This window comes from Capra hircus, chromosome 18 (assembly GCF_001704415.2).
Source record: "Capra hircus breed San Clemente chromosome 18, ASM170441v1, whole genome shotgun sequence".
Classification (NCBI taxonomy): domain Eukaryota; kingdom Metazoa; phylum Chordata; class Mammalia; order Artiodactyla; family Bovidae; genus Capra; species Capra hircus.
In genome coordinates, this window is record NC_030825.1 from 47,570,742 (window position 1) to 47,583,033 (window position 12,292).

Consider the following 12,292-nt stretch of genomic DNA (forward strand, 5'->3'; position numbering starts at 1 on the left):
AGAGGGAGTGTTGGCTTCTTTTTAAGAATTTGTTGGTATCAGTAATAATGATAAGTGCCCTAGAATTCTCAGCATAGATAATGGGAGAGGAAGAGACTGAAGAGAGAAGCTTCTGAACAGAAAGAGCCTTGTCTATCAGTTCAGTTCAATTCAGTTGCTCAGTCGTGTCTGACTCTTTGTGACCCCATGAATGGCAGCACGCCAGGCTTCCCTGTCCATCACCAACTCCCGGAGATTACTTAAACTCATGTCCGTTGAGTTGGTGATGCCATCCAACCATCTCATCCTCTGTTGTCCCCTTCTCTTGCTTTCAATCTTTACCAGCATCAGGGTCTTTTCAAATGAGTCAGCTCTTCTCATCAGGTGGTCAGAGTATTAGAGTTTCAGCTTCAGCATCAGTCCTTCCAATGAACATTCAGGACTGATTTCCTTTAGAATGGAGTGGTTGGATCTCCTTGAAGTCCAAGGGACTCTCAAGAGTCTTCTCCAACACAACAGGTCAAAAGCATCAATTCTTCAGCACTCATCTTTCTTTATAGTCCAACTCTCACATAGCCTTGTCTATATGTGGGCTCTTATGTTGGGAGTGCAGTCGTCCCTGGACCCCAATATTCCCCTCAGTTTGGGCACATTTTCCTCTTTCTCCCCAGCTGTGTGGTGGTGATTTTGAACCCCAAGGAGAACAAGCAGCAGCACATTCTTAATACTGCCAGGTAAGCTGGGGCCTGGGCAAGGGGTAAGGGTAGGATCAAGGTCCTGACACATCCCTCCTTCCCCACACTGCCTGGAGGTGCTTGTGGGTGACTCATTTGTTCACTCACTCGGTTCAGGTTCAGTCTGCTCTGTGCTAGGCACTGGTCCAGGTGTTGGGAACACAGCCATGAACAAAAGAGATAAGAAGCTGCTCTCTATAGAGCTGACAGCTTGTGGGGGAGACAGACTAAACTAGTTGGCAAGTTACTAGCCAACCATCAGACCTTGACTGTGGCTATGGAGGAAATGAGGATGTGTTCGGGAAGGTTGGCAGGCAAAGGACCCTTATCAGAGTCCTATCAGAGCCCTCCTGGGGCTGAGACCAGGAGAAAGTGAGGGGGTAACCCATGTGAAGGTGTGGGGAGAGCATTGTAGGCAGAGGGGACAGCAAGAGCAGTCATTTTTGAATCTCAGGTTGAGTAGTTAAGAATCTGAAGTTGTTGGAGGAGCAGTCAGAGTTCCATGGTTGAGGCTGGAGCCCCAGAAGTCAGATCACCTTGGGGAGTGGTTGGCTATCATGCTGATTGCAAAGAGAAGCCACTAGAGGGCGTTTGCAGGCTGAGGCTATGCTTAGCCACCCGAGCCCTCTAGCATGCTCTACTTCCCTTCCCCACTTTCCTTTTTCCCACAAAATGTACTCCTTTTTGATATACTTTCTAATTTCCTCAATGATGATATTTACTGTCTTTCTCTACAAGATGAGCTGTCTGGGGGCAGGGACTTTCTTTTAGTTAATTTCTGTGTCCGTATACCCTAGGTCAGTGTCTAGGACATTGACAGCACTTCTTGTTTCCTGAATGAATGAATGAATGAACGTAGTTTGGGTTTTAGAAAGATCCCTCCAGTTGCCAGTTTACTGGGGAAGACTCTTGGCCCCAAGTTGGTACCTGGGGTCTGCCTGGTGGCCCACTGATAACTGTGTCATCCTTGGGCTTTGGTCCCCACTGAGTTGTGACCTTAGGAAGGCACTCCACTGGGATTTTTTTTTTTTTTTTGGCTTGTGGGATCTTAGTTCCCCAAGCAGGAATCGAACCTGAGACCTTGGCAGTGAGAGCTCAGAGTCCTAACCACAGGACCACCACTCCTTCCCCTCATTGCAACTTTTTATTCCACAAATACTGCACAAATAGCTCAAGTTGAGCTCCTTTGGCCCAGCTCTCCAGGTGGACAGAGAAGATGCGGGTTTTCTTCTTCCTTTACGATCCGAAAGGCAGAGTCCCTGAGATATGGTTTGGCAGATACAGATTCTCTCTTGGAAGGGGCTTCTTGGACCCTTGGCTCTGACTGTGGATTCTGTCACTGGTGATGAGGGCAGAGGTGGGTCCCCATCCAAGCATGTTTATTCACTTTGTGATCTCAAATGAAATACTTCTTGAATGCTTGTCTCAAATATTGGACTTACTCGACAACCTTCAAAGTTTTCTACACGAAAATCCAGATGCCCTTTCATTTTGGAAAAGTGAGAGATTCACATCTCTGGGGCCCACATTCTCCATGGCAGGAATGGGCTGGAGCTTGCTGGCATTTGTCAGAATCTCCATTGGCCAATTCTTCTCATCCTCCCGGTTGCCTTCCCAACGCCCACAGGTGGTAGAGTAGGTCGCCTTGATCTGAAGCGCATAGCTGAGAAGAGTCTACTCTCGGTCATTGGTGGGTCTGTCTAAGGAGGCGGTGTGGCCAGGGTGGAGGTTTCCATCCTGGCTGCATTTCAGAGTCACCTGATCCCAGGCTTCACCCTCAGAGAAGGCAGAATCAGTATGGAGTAAGGCGTAAGCACTGGCAATTTTTAAACTTCTTACATTGAAATTATTTCAGACTACAAAAATAGTACACAGAGCACCTGTACACCTTTCACCCATATTTTCCAAATGCTAACATTTTACCAACATTTGCTTTCTCATTCTCTGTCTCTGGGAATTTTTTGTTGGTCAAGTGGTTAGGACCCTGCACTTTCACTGCTGAGGACCCAGGTTCAATCCCTGGTCGGGGAACTATGATCCCATGGGCTGTGCAGTATCCACTCCATCAGGGCTTGAGGTTTGGAGGAGGAAAGGGCCTTTGCCTTTACAAAACCTCATTTCTCTGTGCACTGCCCCTGCTTCTCCTGGCTGCAGGAAGTGCTGGGAATGCACCGGGTGCTGTGCTGGGCCAGCTTACAGCACTGGCTCCGGGGAACTGTGGTCGCTCACCTTTCCTGGCCTCTTGGGAGCGAGGAGTGGAGAGAGGATTGCACCGAGTGCTGTGAGCACAGCCAGGCTGGGGTCTGGCTGCCCACCCTTAGTGGAACCAGTGATCAACCCCTTTCCTTGTCCCCAGGAAGTCTCTGAGCGCTCTGGCCTTCTCCCCTGATGGAAAGTACATAGTGACGGGGGAGGTGAGTGGTGATCATGGTGGAGTGGGTGGGGAGGGGTCTTGGGGCCATTCCTCTGGCCCCAGCAGACCTGAGGAATCCCTGGAATAGCTCCTTCCTGGACCAGATGCGGCAAGGGACGGTGGGGGATGGCTTTCGGGCACACCCTGGGGCAGTACCAGCTTCAGCCCTGACAGCCCCTCCAGCCTCGCCTGGTGCAGAACCCAGCAGCAGTAAATGGCACCATCTTCCCCAGAATGGGCACAGGCCTGCTGTACGTATCTGGGACGTGGAAGAGAAGAGTCAGGTGGCGGAAATGCTGGGCCACAAGTATGGCGTGGCCTGCGTGGCCTTCTCCCCCAACATGAAGCACATTGTGTCCATGGGCTACCAGCACGACATGGTGCTCAACGTCTGGGACTGGAAGGTAAGAGCTGGTGGGTGGGTGGCAGACAGCTGGCTGCCAGAACACCCTGAGTCTCAGGCATGGGGAGAACTAAATGAGAGAACTTGGTAAAGCATTTATCCAACGCACTTTTTGTTTGTTTAATAATGTTTACTCTTGGCTGGGTCTTTGTTGTGCAGGCTTTTCCCTAGTTGCAGCGCTTGTGCTTCTCATTGCGGTGGTTTCTCTTGTTGCAGAGCACGGGGTTCTAGGGTGTGCGGGCTTTAGTGGTCGTGGATCATGACTCTAGAGCACAGGCTCAATAGTTGTGGGCACGGGCTTAGTTGCTCCACGGCATGTGGGATCTTCCCGGACCAGGGATTGAACCCGTGTCTCCTGCATTGGCAGGCGGATTCTTTGCCACTGAGCCACCAGGGAAGCCCTATCCAGCAAATATTTCTTGAGCACCTACTGCATGCCAATCCCTATTCCAGGCATTTGTTGTAGGGCGTGTGACAAGCTCTCAACTAGTGGAACGTATCATTCTTTTAATACTGACCAGCTGTGACCTTGAGCAAGTGACCTAACCTCTCTGTGAGTCTGTTTCCTCATCTGTAAAATGAATGTAATAGTATCTACTTTGTTAAGTTGGGAGAACTCCAGTCTATGTGTTGGAAGGCTGGGCTTGGAAACAGCTGGGGGAGGATTTAGAGTTGGCAGAAGCGGGTGGCAGTCCTGGCTCTGTTCATCACCTGCTGTGTGACCTTGAGCATGCGACAGTCCTGCCTGAGCATGATGGGGTAGGGGAGAAGCACCTCCCTCATAGGACTGATGAGGGGTTTCCTGAGCTGTCCTGTGAAGGGCTCAGCGGGGCCCAGAGTGGAAGCCCAGTCTCCAACAACATGGGTTGCACCGTCCTTTGCTTCTAGCTGTGGCCGTCTTCAACACCATGTGTGGGCTGCAGGGCTTGGACTCCTGAGGAGAGTTCTGGAACTTCCTCTCATGTGGAAGCCCTTCCAGGCCTCAGTCTCCTCTGTGTTGGGAATGATAAGAGGGTCATATGTAGGTTTCCCCAAAGAGACGGGCCTGAGGAAGACACCCTTGGAGCAGGTGAGGGCAGGAAGACACAGGGCTGAGAGAAGAGGCTCAAAGAGTCTGGTGAGGTGGGTGCTGGGGTGACCTTCTCTGCACTGATTCTTCCAGAAAGACATCCTGGTGGCCTCCAACAAGGTATCGTGCCGGGTCATTGCCCTCTCCTTCTCAGAGGACAGCAGCTATTTTGTCACTGTTGGGAACCGGCACGTGAGGTTCTGGTTCTTGGAAGTGTCCACCGAAGCAAAGGTGAGTTTTCATCCCCACCCCCTCAGCCAGGCCTAGGGGAGAACCGTCAAGGGTAGTAGGGACTCCTGGTTCTGCCATGATTCGGGGGCAGTGGCTGTATAGCCTCTCAGTGGGGCGGCCTTCTGTCTCTGGGACTGCTCTCCAGGTGCTGACTGACTGCCAGACCTGCTGGGAAACCTCTTCTTCCCTGCTGGGCCCTGGGGCCCCCCCTCATTCCGGGCCTGTGGTCTCCAGCCACTCTGCCTGGAGGCATACATGTTCTGTTCTTCCTTCTTCACTTGGAGGTGTTTCTGCGAGTTCTCCCATTTAGCTGTGTCCTGTCCACTGGTCAGGAGAGCCTGTCGTGACCTGGCTGGGGACTAGGCTGGCTGTTCGGAGTCTCACTGTGCCCCACTCTCCTTCCAGGTGACGGGCACGGTGCCTCTGGTGGGGCGCTCAGGCATCCTGGGTGAGCTGCATGACAATGTCTTCTGTGGTGTGGCTTGTGGCCGGGGCCAGATGGCAGGCAGTACCTTCTGTGTGTCCTACTCGGGCCTCCTCTGTCAGTTCAACGAGAAGAGGGTGCTGGAGAAGTGGATCAACCTGAAGGTACCCCAGCCCCTCTTTCTGCTGTCAGTGCAGGAAACGCTCTTCCCATGACATGTGTCTCCAGAGACACAGCAGTGCCCCTGCATCATAGCTGGTCATGCCAGCTCAGGGTCTAATTTATGGTTCTGCTTATTTGATTCTGGGAGAGGCTCTCTGAGCCTCGGTTTTCTCATCTGTAAAATGGGACTACTGCTGTCTGCCTCACCAAGTTGATAGGGGTGTCCTGTGGGATGGTATATGTAAGGCACTTAGGACATTGCCTGGCCCCTGTAATGGGTCAGGGTTACAATTGTTTCCCCATCACTGTGTGATCCAGTTCACATTTGTTTTCTTTACTGGGCATTCTTGGCTGGGGGGAGGACCACTTTTCTCCCCTTGTTTAATTTAAGGTATCGTGGACTTAATAATTTTTATGTTGTTTTTACAATCAAAGGCTATATAAAATACAAAAAAATTTAGTATGCATGTATATGTATGGCTGAGTCCCTCTGCTGTTCACCTGAAACTATCACAACATTGTTAATTGGCTATACCCCAATACAGAATTAAAAGTTTTAAAAAAACACATAAAATTTTAAACCAAAATATGATGTATCAGTGAATTGCAGAACCACTTTTCTTCAGGATCTGAGGGTTTGAGTCCAAGCTGTCTTTCCATCCTGGGCTTGGGTGCCTGTTTGGCTGTTAGCAGAAGCATCGAAAGTTTTCCTGCTTGTCCTATCCCTGCTGTTGCGATTCTCCTCCGGACCTCAGCTTCAGGGTTAACGGCCTGGCAAGGGGCATGCAGAGAATTCTGAGCCTTTTCTGTCTTTCCTAGTTGGTTAAACATCATTTTTGTTTTGTTTTGTTTTGATTTTTAATTTTTACAATGTTGTGTTGTTTCTGCCATACAACCTCACGAATCAGCCATAATTATACATACATCCCCTCCCTCTTGAGCCTCCCTTCCCTCCCCCCTCCCACCCCTCTAGATCATCACAGAGCACCAGACTGGGCTCCCTGTGGTATACAGCAGCCTTTCCAGCTATCCCCTTTACATCAGATAGTACATATATGTTGATGCTACTTTCTCCATCCGTCTCTCCCTCCCCTACTTTTGTGCCCACAAGTCCACTCTCTATAATCTCCAATCCTGCCCTGCCAATAGTTTCATCAATACCATTTTCCTAGATTCCATATATATATGCGTTAATATGCAGTATTTATTTTTCTCTTTCTGGCTTACTTCACTCTGTATAACAGGCTCTAGCTTCATCCACCTCACTAGCACTGACTCAAATGGGTTCCTTTTCATGGCTGAGTAATAGTCCATCGTATACATGTACCACACCTTTGTCCATCCATCTGTCAATGGCCATCTAGGTTACTTCCATGTCCTGGTTATTGTAAACAGTGCTGCAGTGAACATTATTTATTTTTCTCATTTGCATCCTCCTGCTAGAACTACTGAAGCTTTTAAGCAAGTCAGAAGTTTTGATAGATAGATGCTTAGTCCCTGAGCAGTGGTTTTAGATGACTCAGAAACTGAGTCTCTCTAGATTTGGCCTAACTACTCTAAGCTGTATCTAGAAGTTTGGCATGTCCTACCCCTTTATGTGCATGCCCTGGTTGAATGGATGGTCCTTCCTAAAAGATAGTAACTTTTTTCTGTGCTGCTTTGAAGTATATACTCTCTATGAAGTTATTTTTAAGCAATATGGAACCAAATTTAAGCTTAAAATTCAACCCTTCTAGTGCAGGTGACCTCAGAGTTCTCAATCAGCTAAGGAGATATTTTCCATACACAGCTGAGTTCCTCTATAGCAATGACAACTCTGCCCCAATTTATGCCTTTGTGTGCCTGCTGCCACCTTTTCTTCCACAGTGACTGTACATTATGTTTTGATTTCAAAAATCTTAAAATCTGCAAAAAATGGGTTTCTTTTTTAAAAAAAATACTTTTTATTTTGTGTTGGGGTATAGCTGATTAACAATGTCATGATAGTTTTCAGGTGGACAGCAAAGGAATTCAGCCACTCATGTTCGTGTATCCATTCTCCCCCAAGCTCCCCTCTCGTTCAGGCTGCCACATAACATCGAGCAGAGTTCCCTATACTGTACAGTAGGTCCTTGATGGTTATGCATTTTAAATACAGCAATGTGGACCTGTCCATCCCAAATTCCCTATCTCTTCCCCCTAACCTGCCTCCTGGCAACCATAAGTTCATTTTCTAAGTCTATGAGTCTCTTTCTGTTGTGTAAGTAAGTTCAAAATATGGGCTTCTTAAATCCAAAAACTATAAAGCTTTTCTGGAGGCCCAAGGCTGACCTGATCTGGGCCACATGAAGCACCAAGCCCACTTGGGTCCCTTTGCCCCCACAGGTCTCCCTGTCTTCCTGCCTCTGTGTCAGCCAGGAGCTCATCTTCTGTGGCTGCACTGATGGGATAGTCCGCATCTTCCAAGCCCACAGCCTACAGTACCTCACCAACCTGCCCAAGCCGCACTACCTGGGGGTGGATGTGGCCCAGGGCCTGGAGCCCAGGTACTGCCCGGCACGGGGAGGGGCGGGGGGGGGCCCACCTAGAGTTCCTCTGCCAGTATCTACCCATGCTTCCCGATCCATCTGCTTACTGGCAGCCCTGGGCTGGAAGCAGGGTACAGACCCTAGGAGGCAGCAAAATCTCGTGATGTCTGTAGTTTAATGCATACGTGCTCAGTCGCTCAGTTGTGTCCAGCTCTTTGCTACCCTATGGACTGTAGCTCACCAGGCTCCTCTGTCCATGGAATTCTCCAAGCAAGAATACTGGAGTGGCTGGCCATGCCCTCTCCCAAGAGATCTTCCCCACCCAGGGACTGAATCTGAGTCTCTTATGTCTCCTGCATTGGCAAGTGAGTTCTTTACCACTAGCACCACCTGGGAAGCCCCAAGGTGCTGGATGATGGATGAGTACATAAACATTTGAAAAATAAAAAAAGATCATTTCAGATAGTCATAAATGCTTTGCTGAAATAAAGCAGGGACTCCAGGAGAGGGTCTTGGGTGATTGAGTGGCTGGGGGAGGTCCCCCGGTGAGATGAAGCCAGCTGTGTGGAGAACTGGGTCCTGAGAGCGAATGCAAAGGCCTTAAGGGGACAGCACACTGGGCTCAGTGTGTCATGGGGACAGCAGGAGGCCATGTCGCTGGGGCCTGGTGTGCCTGGGTGGGGGAAGGATGACAAGTGAGAGCATTGATGGAAGCTGTTGGAAGGGCTTGGAGCCTATCCTGAAGTCAGTGAACAGCCACTGAGACCTCAGGCATTGGTGTTACTTGGTGAGGCCTCGAGTAGACGACCTCTGGCTGCGATGTTGAGAGAGTGGAGGGGCTGAGCTGTGGTGTATCTGCCTGCTTTATTGTCAGTCTGTGGGGGTGCTGGGTGCCTGGGACTACCTCCTGGGTAAGCGTTTGGAGAGGGTGCCCAGATGCCACAAAGGAAGGAGAAGATGGACGACAGTGTGTTGTAGAGGTCAGCTCTGCCACTTTCCACTGTGAGCTCTGTGGCCTCAGGCAGGTCACTGTACATATAATATAGTACCTACCTTTCCTGGAGGTTGTGGGAATTCAACACAGCTAGAGCTCCCAGCTCAGCACCCTGGAGGGCTCAGTAAACTGTAGCTGTGGTAGGAAGGTCCCAGGCCAGGACTGGTACAGGAAATTTTGATCATGTGTTGAGGCCAAGAGAGAAGGCCATGATCCTGTGCTCAGAGAGGATGGATTTTGTGCCGAGTAAAATGAGGGGAGAGAAATGTTGACAGAGGTTGAAAACTCAAACACTCTCAGGGGCCAGGCAGAAGCTTCCAGTTTACAGCCTGATTATTAGAAGCAAAGCAAAGGAAGAAGATGGAGCGAGCAGTAAAGTCGGAGTGGGAGAGCTGGGTTACCACAGAGATCATCAGAGATGGCATTGCCAAGCAGGAGGCTGCTCAGGTGTCACCAGAGGCAGCTGTCACTACTCACAGTGACATCGGTGGTGACTGACGACTCACGTGGCCCTGTCAGCTTCCTCTTCCACAGGAAGGCAGAGGCCACCTACCCGGATACAGTGGCGCTGACCTTTGACCCCACGCACCAGTGGCTGTCCTGCGTGTACAAGGACCACAGCATCTACATCTGGGATGTCAGAGACATCAACCAAGTAGGCAAGGTGTGGTCGGAGCTCTTCCACAGCTCCTACGTCTGGAACGTGGAGGTGAGCCCCTCTCTCCCTCTCCCTGCCCCTGCTCAGCCCCAGCCTGGGGGCTCAGCTGAGAAAGCTTCTGCAGAGTTTGGGAAGCCCGTTCAACCATACCTGCCAAAGATACTCCTGGACCCCTGCTATGTGCCAGGTGCTGTTCTGGGTGCTGGGGACATGTCTGAGCAGGAAGCTGACGTGAGTCCGCGTCTGGAGCTCACATCCGGGTGGTAGAGTACACCTATGAACACATCAATCTAGAACATGCCGAGTGCAATACCTCTCTGAAGAGAAACAAAGCCACCCAGCAGGGAATGGGATCAGAGGTGCTCTTTTAGAAAGGAGAGTGGTCAGGGAAAGCCTCTCTGAGGGTGTGGCATTCTTCTAGTGAGGGACTCGCAGGAAGAGAGGGGTGAGGCCAGCCACCACTGAGGGTATGGCAGGCTCAAAGACCCCACAGCAGGAGCATGTGTGCCTCAGGGAGCTTTCTGTCAAGGGCATTTGTGTACTTTGTTGGCGTTTATTTTATTTTTGGCTGTGCTGGATCTCTGTTGCTTCGTGGACTTCCCTAGTCACAGAGAACAGGGGCTCCTCTCTAGGTGTAGTCCGCGGGCTTCTCTTGTTGAGGAGCATGGGCTCTGGGGCTTCCGTAGTGGCAGTTTGCGAGCTCTCGAGCACAGGCTCAATAGTTCTGGTGCGTGGGCTCAGTTGCTCCACGGTATGTGGGATCTTCCCAGACCAGGGATCGAATCTGAGTCTCCTGCATGGGCAGGCAGATTCTTTACCACTGAGCCACCAGGGAAGCTTGCTTTTTTGTTGTTTTTTAAGTATTAAAGAAGTCTTTATTTTCTGAGAATGAATCTGTGGGACTTTTTCATTCTCTGAAGATATTCGAAGTACTTCTTGCCAATAAAGCAACTCTTGGAGAAAGAATTGTATCCAATTTTTTTTTTTTTTCTGAGAATGTTTGTGCTAGATAAATGATGTTTTCAGTGGCCCAATTCAAGACTGTGAGAAATAACTTCATTCTTTTGAATAGGCATTATCCAGCTCTTTGCTTGAATGTATCTGCCTTCATGGATCTGACATTTCTGTTGCTTGTACTTTTCTCACTTAACAAGAATATTTTTTAAAAATAATTTTCAAAATTTATGTATAAAAACATTCTTCTTGGGAAAAAACATGAAATATTACAGATAAAGTCTGTTTTGATCTTTTAATAGCTTTTTACTCAAAGTCTGTTTTATCTAACACTTCTATAGACATGCAAAGCTCCCTTTTAGTTACTATTTGTATGGAGTATCTTCTTCTCTACCTTCACTTTCAACTTGTATGTATCTTTGAATATAAAGTCAGTCTCTCTCTTTCTTGTTTTGGCCATACCACGTGGCATGCAGGATCTTAGTTTCCCAACCAAGGATCAAACCCACGGCCCCCTGCAGTGGAAGCACAGTCTTATCTATTGGACCTCCAGGGAAGTCCCAACTGAGTCGCTTGTGGACAACATATAGTTGGATCTTTTCATCTTTCTGCTATTTATTTCCTTTTGATTGGACGGTTTAACTCATTTACATTTAAAGTAATTCTTCGTAAAGTAGGTCTTACTCTTACTATGCCACATAAGAGAACATATGTTGTTGTTTAGTCACTAAGAAATGTCTGACTCTTTGCGACCCCATGAACTGTAGCACACCAAGCTCCTCTGTCCTCCACTATCTCCCGGAATTTGTTCAAATTCATGTTCATTGAGTTGGTGGTGATGCTATCCAGGATTTGCTCTTGCCATTTTGCTATTTGCTTTCTTATATCTTTGATGTTTCTTAATTCTTTTATCACTACCTTCTTTTGTGTTTGATTTTTTTGTATAGTTCCATTTTGATTTGCTTCTCATTTCTTCTTTTGTATAAAGTTACCTTCTTACTAGAAGATTATAAGTAACATCTTACATTTTTAACAAACTCGTTTGAAATAATAGCAATTTAGGTTCAATAGTATACAAACACTCTGCTCTTTATGTAGTTCTGTCCCTCCCTCTCTATGTTGTTATTGTCACAAATTATTCAATATTTTCATCATTGGATTTTCAGCAACACTGATTTTATTTTGTTATTTATTTTCTGTTTATTTTTGGTTGCACTGGATCTTCGTTGCTCCCTGCGGGCTTTCTCTAGTTGTGGCACGAGGGCTTCGCTTGTTGAGAGCGTGAGCTCTGGGCCCTCAGGCTCTAGAGCACAGACTCACTAGCTGTGGCACATGGGCTTAGCTGCCACAAAGCACGTGGAACCTTCCTAGACCAGGGATCAAACCTGTATCCCCTGCATTGCCTGGCAGATTCTTAACTACTGGACCACCAGGGTAGCCCCGCAACTTACTTTTTTTCACAAAAATCCAATAGTAGGTCACAGTGTTGTCATCAAAGTGGTTGTACTAAAACACCCTTCGCCTTATTCTCTGGGGACTGTAGGTGTATCCTGAGTTTGAAGATCAGAGAGCTTGTCTACCATCAGGATCTTTTCTGACTTGTTCCTCAGACAATACCATCCGCTTCTGGAACATGGACAGCAACCCTGACTCTCACTGGCAGAAGAACATCTTCAGTAATGTGAGTGGCTTCATTGTGATCTGTCTGTTAGGAGGAACAAAGGCATCAGTTCAGTTCAGTCGCTTAGTCATGTCCGACTCTTT

At 48.5% G+C, this 12,292-nt stretch overlaps 1 protein-coding gene across 1 annotated transcript in view; it reads left to right on the top strand.

Annotated features, from left to right (window-relative positions):
* The window catches only part of WDR62 (WD repeat domain 62), a 51,270-nt gene that overhangs the window by 12,431 nt on the left and 26,547 nt on the right, over positions 1-12,292 (top strand). The window contains exons 3-10 of the mRNA XM_005692514.3: positions 651-713; positions 3,070-3,127; positions 3,360-3,530; positions 4,692-4,829; positions 5,235-5,417; positions 7,780-7,940; positions 9,436-9,625; positions 12,072-12,209. Of these exons, the coding sequence (XP_005692571.3) occupies positions 651-713; positions 3,070-3,127; positions 3,360-3,530; positions 4,692-4,829; positions 5,235-5,417; positions 7,780-7,940; positions 9,436-9,625; positions 12,072-12,209 (1,102 nt within the window). The remainder of the gene's footprint in view (positions 1-650; positions 714-3,069; positions 3,128-3,359; positions 3,531-4,691; positions 4,830-5,234; positions 5,418-7,779; positions 7,941-9,435; positions 9,626-12,071; positions 12,210-12,292) is intronic.